At 46.3% G+C, this 14,559-nt stretch overlaps 1 protein-coding gene across 2 annotated transcripts in view; it reads left to right on the top strand.

Moving 5' to 3' along the window:
- Positions 1-14,559, top strand: part of LOC135366457 (solute carrier family 23 member 2-like) — a 51,613-nt gene that overhangs the window by 14,842 nt on the left and 22,212 nt on the right. Inside the window, exons 1-2 of one of the 2 annotated variants that reach the window (XM_064599170.1) lie at positions 12,685-12,799; positions 14,272-14,325. In XM_064599170.1, coding sequence (XP_064455240.1) covers positions 12,752-12,799; positions 14,272-14,325 — 102 coding nt within the window. In that variant the 5' untranslated portion in view covers positions 12,685-12,751. Of the gene's footprint in view, positions 1-12,684; positions 12,800-14,271; positions 14,326-14,559 lie in introns of those variants that run through there. The other variant, XM_064599171.1, reaches the window with a different exon arrangement.

The following is a 14,559-nucleotide window of genomic DNA, read 5'->3' as shown; positions in this document are numbered from 1 at the left end:
TCTTTTCCAGCTTTTGATACATATAAGCAATAAAACATAAAGCTGTTGCAAATTAACTGTGACAACGACCCGCACATGCACTCCCACAATTTTTTGCGACTAAAAAGCTTTTTTTTTTTCAAATGGAACTGTAAATTAATTAGGTTGCTTTAACAGTGGTACCGATATAGTTGTACAGTGAACCCTCGTTAATATGACCCCCGATAATCTGACATACCCGCTTTACGACCATACTCCTGGGGAACAATGCAGTGAAAGATCTGCAAATCCCTCCCGTTAATATGACAGTTCCGCATTATGACCAAAATTTTCGGGAACGACCATGGTCATAATAACGAGGGTTCACTGTAGTTAGTTAAATTTCAAAAACAGTAACTGTAGCTCAGTTGCACTTTTCTTTCTAGATTAACCCAGTTACTTTGTTTCAGTAACTTACCCGTGATTTGACGCGAGTGCGGGAGCGGCGTGGAACCTTCTGTGCTGCGGTCTCAACTCCATTCGTAACATCAAAGCTTCTTTAGTGCGGCGACTAATGGGTTGAAGTCGATCATTGCATTAAACCACACGTGCTCCTATTCCGCGGTATTCAAGATATGGAAGTGTCATATTGCAATGGGGTATTCCAGTTGCATGTCTCCAAGTAGCGTCTGTCTCGATGGCAGCCCGAACTTTCCCCCCAAGCAGCAGACCGTGACCGGAGTAGAGGTTTGTCATGTGAGCGTTACAGAAATCGGGGCAATATCTCGCATACACTGTACATGTCGGGAGACACAGAGACCGCCTCCAGCGGCGGTGAATCGCCCACCCCATTACCATCCAATGTATGTGTGTTTGTGTGTGTGTGTGTGTGTGTGTGTGTGTGTGTGTGTGTGTGTGTGTGTGTGTGTGTGTGTGTGGGAGACACACAACTCGATGGTGAGTACTTTGCGTGACAGGCTGATTGTGTGTTTGCTTTATTATGACGTCACTATTAGATGGAGATTAGAAACTTCCCCTTTTTCCCCCGCATGCACATGATGGGACTTTAAAATTTATTCTTTTTGTTTTTTTTTCGTTCATCCCGTCAAAAGTTGTCGATATCTGCACCTTGCCCCAAAAGCGGTTGCATGTGTCGAACCCGTACAAAGCCGCCTTTCCCTCCTCCTTTTTTTTTTTTTTGTTATAATAAATATATCCCCCCCCCCCGTACAAAACGTTACAGCATATTTTACCATAGGTCTTCGTGATGTCTTCTAGTATAATGATTGATTGATTGAAAGAAAGAAAAAAATGGGGATTGTAGCCCTCATCACGAGGGCCGGCTACCCCAGATCACCTAAGGAAAGGAATTCCAGACATTCTAGTATAATTTCGTTCATGTCCTTACGAATAAGCTACGGGAAACCCAGGCAGAGAGAGAACGGACACAATGTCACATTGTGCAGTGAGTGATTCTCGGCGTCGAACGTCTCCCCCTTTCCTTTCCCCCGTCTTCCTTTATGCTTTATCCTGCTTGGTTGTTTGTTTGTTTGTCCTATTTTTCGTAGCTGACCTTTTTCTTTCTTTTTGTTTACCAACAAACGCGTTTTGGAGTAGCCAGTTCTGACTGGGTCGGGACTAACCTATCCATATTTTTCTTTCTTTTCCAATCCAATCCAATCCAGAGAGAACGGACAAAACTGTGAAAAAAAGACGTTTTAGCACAATTAACCTGTCTAGGAATTGCCTCTCTGAAGCAATGCTGCCATACTTCCTATAGCAAACGATAGAATGGCCTCCGACAAGACGTCGGAGAACGCGTCGTGTGGAAGATGCTCGTGGTGCCTCTTGTGCACACGGAGGCAGAAGTGGATTCTCTTTCTCTCTCTTTTTGTGTGTGTGTGTGTGTGTGTGTGTACTTTGCTTTCAAGTATAAATTGAATTTTGTGTTAGACGAGCGGACCGAATGTCGACTTCTTAATTTTGCCTTGATCCATTTCACCACGTCATGCGTTAGTGGAAACTACAGGTTTTACAATTTCGTCAGGAGGTAACGCTTAAGTAACGTCAAGTAACGTTTCATCAGAGAAACGTTACCTGTCTTACCAGATTGCATGACGTATGACAGGAGGAAGATTTATATTTTTGTGCGCATCTCTTTCGGCATCCATTTGTGCGATTACCGGGGATTATTTTGTGGCATATTCGGATAACGTTTTCAAAGTTTGTTATTTATTTATTTATTTTTTCAGAATTCGGAGTTCTTCGTCATTTAGCTTTTTTTTGCCTCACAGTTGCGGGTACCGTCACTACTATAGCTATATGCTTAGATAAGATGACGTGGAGTTGAGGGTAGTGGATATTAAGATCGATCGAAGACGCTCAAAGGGTCCCCCACCCCATGGTCCCCCACGTCAGTGTCCGAGCTAATGTGTAGACAAAAATGCGAACGCCTGCTCTCACCTGAAATCAGAGCCGTGTCATTTAAAGCAATGGCTAGTACAGAGTGTGTTATGTGGTGAAGCTCTGCTGGAGCGTTCCCAACGCCAGCGGTAAAGCACGCCGTATCATGACGTATCCGTTGCTCGTTATCGTGTCCCAATAGGGCCTGAACAGTGCGTGTCTGCCGACGCTATTATCAAATTGGTGTGTGAGAGCGGCGCAGCCAGTGGGCGCTTCATCACATGTCATGTCGCCAGCCACTCGCAGAAGACCTTCGGTGCGGAAATTCCATGAATGCGGAACCGTGTTTGTCCAGCAAAGACCCTTGCATTGTTGACACGTCAGGGCGGCACCCACGAAGACCGTTTCCCCCGGAGCGGTCCCGTACTGTCGGACACGCACGAGTAGAAGGCCTTCGGTGCGGAAACGTCCTTCCCCGCCTGCCTGCGAGTGTTGCGTGCAACGTCACATGGTCACGTCACCGAAGGGCTAGCTGGGAGACATGCGATGCTGGAGAACGGAATACGTGGAGACTGACTCACATTTAATAGGTCAGGGACTCCGGCGGCTGCCTGGAAAGACGAGGCAATTGTCTGCAAAGGAAACACCGGAGAAGACAACGACGTATCATTACAATCAAGAAGTGAAACAACGTCCACAATGTAAGATGAGGATGCTTTTGAGGAAAGAAGACAACAATCGTATCTACTCGTGGAGGTGGGTTGGCAGCTACCGGGTGGCCAAGCAGCCTTCTGAGCACTAGCTGTCGGATGAAGGACGCCAATGTCACGCCTGAGCTTGTTTGAAGTGTACTTTCTTTCTGGGCCTTACTTTAAATTTTTGTTCTCCGTAAGCTTTAAAAATCGTACATCCGTGACGCACGAAATTAAACAATTAAACGTGATTTCTTTTAACCGTGATGTCATTTTCGGATCACAATAACAGGAAGAGTACACAGGATCACTACCCAACATAGAAGTTGAAGAATCTTCCATCTGCTTGGAAGACGGAGTTACGACGTGGTACCCGAAATACGATTCACGGTGATGTTGAGGAAAGCGCAAACCTGAGTTCGTACTGAAGAACAGGCAGAGAAAGAGACGACAAGGTCAGCACCAGCTGCTCTGTTGTGCTTCCTAGTTTTCCGTTCACCATCCGTTCAGGTCACCAGCACACAGGAACTAAAAATGCTGTGGTCATGTGACCGTGTCCGCATGATTACGTTTATTTCACGAACACGATATCCTGCGAAAGAGGTGCGTTTTGCGACTTACCTATGTGGAGACCGCACGAACTGGATGACCAGCAAACTGCACTTTGCCCATCTCTCCCCTTCCAGGAGCAATTTTTTATAACACTCAATTATATGTACTGTTTCCCCAGCGTGATTTACGTATGTGACGTTTTACTAGGTGAATCGATTATGCTCGAGGAGAATGCGTAAAAAGACAGTCGAGGTGCTTCCTGAAGTCACGCAAAATCTTTTACAATTCGTTCTGATTTTCCTGTCAAATTGGTGAACAGTGATAATCAGGATGACAACAGGTCAGGTGCAGTCTTACTTGATCGGAACCACTCTACGAAAGCAATACGGTAACCAATGTTGTCAAATTAAAGCTCACAAATCTGATAGCACTCGATTGAAAGGACGGGCATGATTGGCTTCTCACGTTTTTCTTGCCTACAACGGGAAGCTGGAATCGTCACTGCCGTTACCGTCCCATAGCCTCTAAAACTCTCTAATAATGAACTACAGTGAACCCTCGTTAATATGACCCCCGTTAATCTGACATACTCGCTTTATGAACGTTTTTCTCGGGAACCGTTCCGCCGGCATGTAAATCCCCCTCGTTAATATGACAATCCGTTTATCGGACAATTACCAAGATTTTTGCCACAAGTAGGGTGAAACACAGGCATTATCTTACCGCTATTATGACCATGTCACATGACCCTCAGAGTAGCCCCCGGGAGGGGCTATCTGGTACCTCGTTCAGAGGGCGACACGTGTTAAAGTAGAGCGTCATGGTTTGGGATGTCCCCTGAAATCGCTGACCTCGGGATTATACTCATATCGCTTTTCGAACCACCGAAGTGGTTAAAAAGGCGGGGACCAGGTCACACTGTGCTGCTGTTTTCACGTAAGGATGGTCGGAATGAAGCCCAACAGGTCTGATTTGCAAGTCGGAATGAAGAGCGGCGTTACTCGAAGCAGGCAAGCGAAGCCCTACAGGTTGCCTTGTTATTTTTTGAGCAGATAAAGGTCGATAACGTGCCCGCAGTTGATGGTGGTATTGTCCATTTAGAGAAAATTAATGACTGAAAATTGTTTGAACGTAGTCATGGTTAACAGATTTTTCAGAAAATAAATCATAATTATGTCGGCTTTTAGTTGTGCGTATAGCGGTGTGTCTGGTCCGCGGAGTGTGCGTTTCTCGTTAAGATGACAATTCGCTTTATGACCAAAATTCGCGGGAACGGCAGTTGTCATATTAACGAGGGCTCACTGTATATTCTATTTTTATTCTTATTTTGGGCGTTCATATGTTCGTTGAAACACATTGTGAAAACCAATTCGAACTAGAGCACTGCACGAGCTCCGGCTTACCTAAAGCCTGAGCCCGGACAGAGGGATGGGGCGGGCCGGATAGTGCCTTCTTTTTGCGGGCCTGGGACAGCCTCGGCTTTCATAATATGGGCCCGGGCAAGTTCGATGCCGGTTCTAGGTTGGGCTCCAACCTGTGTAACCCTACCTTTTGTCTAGCCACGGTCAACTTTTACAGCCTGGCAAGTTCACACCGCCGCAGCCACAAACACAGACAAAAGGCACACACAAGACGGGGCGAACTGCACAGCCCGTAACAGCCGTAACAGCCCGTTTTACAGCCTGCTTCACTGGGCTGGGCCACTGCTCTATAGTTGGAACACGCTGGTCACAAGCTATACCGCCCATGCGCAACCTTTCAGACCAATATTCTAAACTACAGCTTCTTTCTCGCGTTTAAAGGAGCACAGAGGTGGTCCGCATATCGCCGGTACCACCGTCATATGTCAGCCTCATGCACTTTCCTCTGATCTGCTTCTCTTTGTATTTTATTTATTGTGTTATTTTTACGTGTGGGATTGCAAACCGACACTCGTTTGGCTGACATTTTCCTCCTATTTCTGTTTCTTTCTTTTCTTTTGTCTTGTAATAAATATATCCCCATCTCTTTGTTTTTGTTTTGGCCCCGACGTGTTCTGCAACAAATAAAATGAGCTCCCGAGAAAGAACCACGAGAGCAGGTGACCTGTAGCTCGCAAACATGATTTACTCCTCCACCAGCTCCCGTGGCATAGTAGTTAGGATGACCGCCTTCCACGCCGAGACTGGGAGATGACACGGGTTCGCATCCTGTCACCGGCTGTGCCGTCTGAAGTTTTCCCCGGGTTTTCCGAAGACTTTCCAGACGAATGTCGGCACAGTTCCCCCTGAAGTCGGCCCAGGACGCATACTAACCCCCCCCTGTCTCCAACTCCTTCCTGCTATCCTCTCTCCATCTGTCCACGTCTGCACGCCGCTCATAGCCACAGTTGTTTCGCGGCGCTAACACGGAACTAAAAAAAAAATTATCCTCTCCCGTTTGGTCTCACTCACTACGCCGGTGTTTTTGATGGCGAAAGCTAGCAACCCTGGCGTGCAGGTAACCAGCCTCCCCAAAGACCTTGAAAATGCAAAAAAAGTAAAAAATAAAATAAAATAAATAAATAATCCACTCTTGGAGAGTCGCGTCTGAGACCAAAGTGAAGAAGGAGGGTACATACGTCATGACGTCACTGATACCCTGTCGGTGCCAATCATGTGGCCCCTGACGTATGCCGGCGCAGCTCAAGCGGGTGTTAGCGGCGCGTGCATGGACAGAGAGGAAAGGCACGGGGGACTTGCCGACGTCACGCGAGCCGAGCGTGCCGGTCGTCCGCGCCAACTTTCTGTGTCTTGTGGTAACGGACAGCTCGACGAATGAAACGGAGTTTCGAGCCACATACTTATGTCACCTCAGAACTACTTTAATGTAGCCCCACGGAATCGTGCCCATGGAATTTTTCTCGTGCCTCGTGGTCCTCGCTCCGTACCTTCCTTATCGGCTTGCTTAGAAACACGCAGAACAGTGGGAAATTCTTCATGGTCTCCTAGCAAGGTCTTCAGTTTTCTTGCTTCCTCTTTACTTATTTCTTATTTTTTTCGTGTCAAACGCTTGGCCGCAGTACCACGGACCGGTCGTTTGCATATCAATCTCAGAAAGTGAAAAAAAAAAAGAAGAAAGAAAAAATATTTATTCGTATTGCTCCACTAAAAATTGAAAATAACAAAATTCTAATTCTTGCACCACTTGGATTTTTTGAGCGAGCATTAGCGAACACATCATAGTGTAAATAAATATCTTTTATTTTTATTCTTTATTATTTATTTGTTATTCTTTTTTTTTTGTTTAGCACAAAAATACGAAATTTGTATTTTCATCTTGTAGGTGACCTACCTGTGTAGGTAGGCCCCTACTGAAATACGAAATGCAACAAGTTTTTAGGTCTCGGTAAACATTAGCGCAACTCTTGACTAGTGCTACAAAAAGAATCAAGATCTTACGTGGATATTGCAAAATCCCTGGTAAGTTTGACTATCTGGGACAGAAATACGGCTTTCCCGTTACGGCTACGGATTTTCGTTTCGGGACGAATAAAAAAAAACAAGAAAGAAAAGCATAAACGAACTTTTCATTCTCCAGTCACTAAGATTTAAAATTGTAAGAATACGGGCGTTCATCATGTGGATGACTAGTGGAAAAGCAAGACCAACTCATGTCACAAGAACCAGCGCAGCGAGCTGCCCAGACCAGCTGACCAGAACGACTAAACAGGCCATCTTTGCCTCGTTTGTGCATTATATTTCTTCTTTACCTTTTTTATACGCAGAACTTTATATTCTTTATGTACGGGATTGAAATTTTTCGCCACTTTATTTTTCTTTTTTCCCCGAAGCATCGTATCACCAGGCTGCTGACCGCGATGTCCTAGTCATGTTGGACGCACCCTTTTCGCCAAGTAGGGTTTTCCCCGACCATTTCACCCGAGCAACCAACGTTCACTTCAGAGACGTCTATTATCTCACACACGACGCCCAATTTCACGTGAAAACGTTTGCTTCGGCAGACATCGCGATCATCTACCGAGCTTAATCCGCACGGCTTTATGCGTGGCACGACGTGACCTTGACACCGCTTTATCGTACATGGCTGGTCACGATTCGCATCCGGGAGCTGTGGGGGTTATTCCTCAAATGCATTTGCTAGGCCGTACGTAACACACGCAAGTTACCAAGGGCTGCGATTGAATCATTTCTGATGCGTCTGCATCAATCGGATAGATTCCAGGCACGAAATAAGAACAACGGAAGTCAGGGATGGGGTAGGAAAAAGGAGAAATGTAATGCTTCACTCGCATGTTCAAGCTTTTGTGTATGTGTAGAGGATTTACAGATGGTTATCATTCAGTGAACTCATTAATCAGCGTTGCACTTGCACATCGCTATAAGCAGACCTAACACCCTCCATACAAACTTTTGCCGCGGAAAGGTATAACTGCAGTGTGCGAAACGACCTACACCCAAATTGACACCGCATTTGTACCGAAAAAGGTTTATCAAGCTGTCGTTGGGGCAGCATCGCTTGCCGTGCTGTTCCCAGGAAGATTAAAAACTAATAATAAAAAAAAACAGAATTTAAGGGTGACGGGAACACATGGGGCACACTGAAGCGGTGTACGTCAGGGTGGTGAACAGGGCTTCTACATAAAGTCGGGTTTCTGACAGCAGAGAATACCGTCGGTGAAATACGAAATCAGTTTTCTGAGGCAGAGCAAGAAAAGGCCCAATTTGTTGGCCGATCCCGACGTTCCTGGTCTGGCAGACATTTTCCTTGAATAAATATATATCCCCCCGACGTTCCTGATATGGCACTGCTAAATGGAAGATATATTGGGTGGTCTTTACTAACCCAGCATCTGCGCTGCAAGCAATTGAAAATTCTGGCGTACGGGGCTCCTCCGCACCGTTGGTTATGGCTCTGTTAAACGCTTACGAACTTGTCCACGAAGCAGGACATAGGCTCGCTTTCCAATGTGTTCCGGCCCATCGCGGTGTCGAAGGCAGTGAACTGGCGGACAGCGCCGCCGAATCAGCTCTCTCGTCTCGGACACGGACGCCTATTGCACTGTTGAGAGGCGATCGGCGGTCCATACTGCGAAGCCCCATGACTTCTCTAGCTACCCTCCAACGGACCGCCGACATACTACCCCCCCGCCATGCCGAGCAGAGTTGACCCAGCGCTCGCTTTCTCTCGCCAAGACGCCGCATCAGTTCATCGAATGCGCCTCGTGGCCTTCACAGCACTGTTGCGCTACCGCTTGAGACACGTTAACTCTCCCCACTGCAGTCACTGCGGTGCTGTGGTAGATCTCGAGCACATTCTCCTCCATTGCCCACATTACCACCCTTCCCGCACCGTACTCTCCGCCTCCCTCAACGAGCTCGACTCCCGTCTCCTCTCCCTCACAAAATTGCTTGGCCCCTGGCCGCATCCAGCTCACTAACGCTCTGCCATCAAGCCTCTCTTCGCCCTTTTGGACGTCACAGGACTTCGATCCACATTGTAACGGGACCCATTCCTTCATTCCCCGCTTCACCTCCAGCAATGGGGTAGAGTATCGCCCCCGGCGATGAAACTCCCCACCGATCCTCCTGAAATAAAGTTGTTGTTTGTTCGGAAGATATATTGTTGACGTCTTGCCTATACCCACGGTGCGCTCCTGCCAGTATGCGCCTCGAGCCATATGCTACGCGTTCGAAATCGACTGTGCATCAATTAATTCGTTGCATGCTCTTGGCATCACACTCCCCCACTGGTTGTGCCAATCCACCCGATCATGGGAGACACAGTTACAAGAGTCAGCCGTCTATATTGTCGGAGCATCTGTTCAAAAACAACGTTTATTTTGTACGAATAGCATAAAACAAGATTTGTTCAAGCCAGTGGAGTTAAAAATGCAAAGTTTCCTTTTCTACCTCTCACCCTCTCACTGTGCCTCACGTTCCCCTACACTATACTCCCGATGTTCCGGCACCGTGTGTATGCTGAACATAACACAGGGGGGAACTTCGGCTCGGTGAGCATTTTCTATGCATTTTCTTCCACTAGAATCTTCTGTGAGGATGTGACTCGTGTGAATAAGTGGTCGAGGTACACTGCAAAAAGAGAGAAAAAAAAAGGACAGTAATTTTACGCAAAAGTGTCTGCTAACTCTGTAGCTGGCATGTCTGCCGCAAAGTAGTTATTGCAAAAAAAATTCGTTCGGAGTGCACACTGCGCAGCTCCCAGAGGGGAAAAGACAGCCCCTTTCAAACGGTATATAAAACTGCGGAAGCCCAGTCCGTAATTGTGCAACGAGCACACCGAACGGATTTTGTGCACCACATGGGTTACAGCGCATATGTGGGCAATAGGGCTAGCACTCACTTGAACAGTAAAATCGGGAAATTTTTCTTACAGTGTAACGGTATCTTTCTTTCGTCGGGGATAAATGTTTCCATTTTAGTGCCTCGTTTAAGTGCTACGTTCCGCACCGCAGTAGCCTTGTATTCACATCTAGATAAGGAAACCCCTCCCCTTCACAATGAAACACGCGAACCGATGTGTGCACGCACGCTGCTGCATAAACGCATACACGTGGGTGCTTCCGCTTTTTCTCGTGTGTATACAGCAGTTCGTCATGACGTGCCGATGTTTCCAACGGCAGGACGTGGACAGAGATTTTCCAACGTTATTTCCGAAACAAGCAGTTTGCAACGATTAAGAGTAATCAGGGCCGATGCTAGGGGTGTGCAGGGCCTGAGGCACATTGCGGGGACTGTTTCACACCAGCAGTAATGGAAATATAAGAAATCAATAATATTTTCGCAGTGGGAGATTTTAGCAGTACGGGAAATGGCAGCAGGAAAGAAGGGTGCGAAATCCTCGGTATAGCTTGCAGGGTTGGCGGATTCTTCTTAAAAGTGGGACTTTTTCTCATCACATGACGGAATGGCACTTAACACATTCTTCTCACATTTCTGTTTTAGTCGGAGATCGCGCGTGCGATTAAGTGCGTACTTGATATTTTTTAAAAAGGTAATCCCTGGTTGAGGGCTTCGTGCGCGGGGCCTAAGGTGGTCGCCTTACTCGCCTAAACCTATCGTCGGCCCTGAGAGTAATTCAACGAAAGCTTTCGGTGTATTTCCACACGTGAAAAGACTTCCGCCGTCGAAATCAATCAGGAGTTTTAGCGAATCGTCCTTCCTCAAACGGTTCGCGAACGGTTTTACGGATGACCAATGAGAAGGGGAAGTGAGTCGGAACGCAACCACCTGATTGGTTCGTGTTAAAAACCGGTACAAATCGTTTGAGGGAGAACGATTCACCAAACCTCGCTCAGGCAGAAGACTTGCATTGGGCTTTTAAACCTATAGACCTTGTCACGTTACTTTCAAACCACCAGTTTCCATGCGATCCGTAGCCTCGTTCCCAGCGACGACACAACAGGGGTGGACTGCCAAAATCACTCTTCCCACTGGGATGAATACTGGTGGCCCCCGTCTTCAATGAGTACGTAGAACTCTCATAATAACTAGAAACCAAGCCAGCGAAGAGAAACATCTCAACATGTGAGCCGCTATGATCGATACGGTAGGCCTAGAGTGTTACGAACGGTGGCACCTACGAGTTCCTTGCGCTCTTGTTTCATGTTGCAGCACAAGGTTTAAACCGTACGATACTCGTTCCCTAGAGAATCCAAGCGCTCGGGTGATGGCAGACAAAACAAACACACTTCGCACACGGCGTGGCACGCGGCGCAGAGCGAAAGCCAAAGCGACTTGCATTGGATTGGATGCCATTGCATCGAACGTGCCTGGTGGAAAGACACGTGGAAAGGCTGTGGTGGAATCCGGCGCAATCAAAAATATCGATCATGGCGCCTTCCTGACTTGGACATTGGGAAACGGTCTTGCCTCGGTACAACTCCTTTGCTCTCCCCCTTCTCTCTCTCTCTCTCGCCCAGCATTTCTTCTAGCCGTTCCACCTATCGATTTCTATGAATGAGCATGACTGACGATAACGTAACATTCCATATAACTGGTCAACCGGTAAACATCTGAATAGCGATTCAGCGTTCTAAAGATAAAGGAAAAAGAAGATTGCTTGCTACTGCATGTGGTATGCATAGTTGTTCACGTGAGGAATTCTGGCCGATGCGATAACCTTTCTATACTGGTCCCCGAGCGGGAGAAAATGAACGGGCACCAAATGAACACGAACATTTCTCCTCGTCTTTTTTTTTTTCTTTTTTCTTACAAACAAACAAACGAGCGAACACGAAAATGAACGGAAAAACACACGGGAAAATGAATAAACTTGGGAAACGGAAATCAACAGGTGCACAGTTCCTCTAAGGCGGGTGGCAGCGCTAATGGTGGCGCCCATTCCTTGAAACGCGTTTTTGTGTTTACATTGAAAAAAGAATGCTTCGCACGATAGCAGGCTCTGCACCCATCATTGAAACGAATGATAGGACTACCCGATTACGGGGCATACTGTTTAGAATGATTGCTTTGCACGCCGAGTACGTACTTTAAGTCTGGTGGCATCTGGTTCCGTAACATTTCATGGAGCGCCGTCTCGTCGACTGCTGAACTTTTCATCAAACGCCGTTTCTTTGAATCGGTGGTCTCTGCTTGTTCTTGCGGCGACGTGTGAAATACGTTAAAAGATCTTCTGTCCTGACCTTGGTCAGTCTCCGTCAACGTGCGAAATACGTAAAAGAACCTCCTGACCTAACCTTGGTCAGGCGTCGATGAATCGGCGTTCGACGAAGCGGTGTTCGATAAAATGAGCGGACACGCACATCTATAGGTTTCAACACATAAAGTTTCCTATGCTGTTCTTCCTTGCATTTCACCATCGTTGCTATCAGTGCCTAATTTCACTACGCAATCAAATCGCGAAGCATTATCTCAGACCTACTGTCTTGCGCCGTTATCGGTCGTAATTAGCTAGAGTGCAATGACATGCGCGATAGTTCTAGGCAGGTATAAAAGAACTGTCCGATTTTACGGCTTATTATCTATCGGCACACAAATCATTAACTGATAAGTCGTGCTGCGCCAGCACCTACATTCGAGCCATTATGGAAGCAATAAAGTGTCGGACCTCGCGTCAACCACCTAAAAATCTGTCGGCGAACTGTTAGTGTGCTGGGGACCCATCGTGTGGAAAGCGTTGCAATCATGGATAGTTCGGCCCTTCTTCTTGGTCCTATTACACCGGATGGGACGGTACAGTTTATTACTCTATTTATATTTGACTGTACACACTGATGATTAGTGACCGATTAGTGACCGTAGATGCCAGATTAGGAATATTTCCATAACTTAAACACCCAAAACTAGGGGACAAAAAAGAAAAACGACTTGTCGTTTTTTTGTCCCCTAGTCTCGAGTTTTTAAGTTATGGATCTATACCGCCTGCTCGCTTGCTACCTCTGTATCCTCTCGTTAGGAATATTTTATTTATTTAGGATTCAGCCGGCATATAACAAACATTCCAACTTTTGTATAAATGCGGAAATGTCTCTTGCGCTAATAACACTCTGCGGAAGACTGTTCCACTCGTGAATTGTTTTGGGGGTGAAAGGAATTCCTAAACACATCTGTACGGGCATAGGGTTCTTGTAAATGAAGGTGATGTCTATGCCTTGAACCAATAGTGTCTTTGGCCAAGCAAGCGACAGGGCGAAAGCTGCTGTGTAGTTGGAAAATGAACTTAAGCCGACGTTCGTTTAAGTCTTGCTCGACTGCACAGCCCAGAAGCAGATGCGCTCGTGCGAAAATCCCCATAAATGAACCGAGCCCCTTTTCTTTGAACACTTTCTAATTTCTTTTTGTGACTGACAATATACGGGTCCCAAACAGTACAAGCATATAACAATATCGGTAGAACAAGCGATTTGTACGCGTTAAGTCTTACTTACGGAGTTGATTGCCGTAACGCTCGTTTTAGCTGGAACAGTTTTCTCACTGCTTTAGAGTAAAGAAGATACGAAGGCAGAAAAATAGGCGATGTCAAGTTGCCGGTGGTGAGTAAACCAAATAGTGATATTAAACGGTAGGAGCAACTTATTTATTTACACATGGTAACTAGACTTTGGTGCACGAGACTGCACTTCTTCAGGTTACCTAAAGAAGTGCAGTCTCGTGCACGAAAGTCTTGTTACCATGTGTAAATGAATAAGTTGCTCCTACCTTTTAATATCAGTCTTTGCTTTTGAGTAACGTAGCCGGCATGTGCTGTCCACGATAAGTTCGACTGAACATATACGCGAAATCGCGAGTTACGAGAAAAATAATGGTGTTCTTTTTTAGGTAGGTCACATCCAACGGCTCGTTTAACTGAACTTCGGGACATTCTGTAGCAAAAGAGAAAAACTGCGAGCGGAAATTGTTTCTCGATGATTTTTGCTCCTGCGTTAGAGAATACAAGTTGGTACTGCGTTGTGTCGTGTAAAATCATCTGCAGATGGCTATACCATGGTATATTGACAAGATGGCGAACATGCAGGCTAGCTGGTGGATCAATTCTATAATGTAAAAGCCTGAGTCTGAGCACACAGAGGAATGACACGAACACACGACTCAGCTCTTGTGAGTCGTGTGTTCGTGTCGTCCTTCTGTGTGCTCAGACCCAGGCTTTCACATTGTGGACTAGTAAAACTTGACTGTTGGAGTAACGTGCTTGCATTGTGTTCCAGGAGCCGGAGGGCATCAATGGATCTCCTTTTGCTAATGGCGTCGCGCATAAAGTGGTAAGTGCGACCCCTTTTCCCAGTCTTGGGAAATAATTTAGTTACAAGTAATCCCTTACTCAGCAGTTAATCAGTGATCGTAATTCATAACTCTTGTTCGTATAAAAAAAGTTTCACGTTGAATACCAGCCGGCGACATTTTGGTAGTGAACGAAGATGCGACTAGTTTCTGAAACAAGAGAGAAAGACATGAAATTCTAAAGTCACTGCAGTTAAAGGAATTACCCACACTTG

The sequence above is a fragment of the Ornithodoros turicata genome, chromosome 8 (assembly GCF_037126465.1).
Source record: "Ornithodoros turicata isolate Travis chromosome 8, ASM3712646v1, whole genome shotgun sequence".
NCBI classification, from domain to species: Eukaryota; Metazoa; Arthropoda; class Arachnida; order Ixodida; family Argasidae; genus Ornithodoros; species Ornithodoros turicata.
This window is presented reverse-complemented; position numbering and strand designations above follow the sequence as displayed.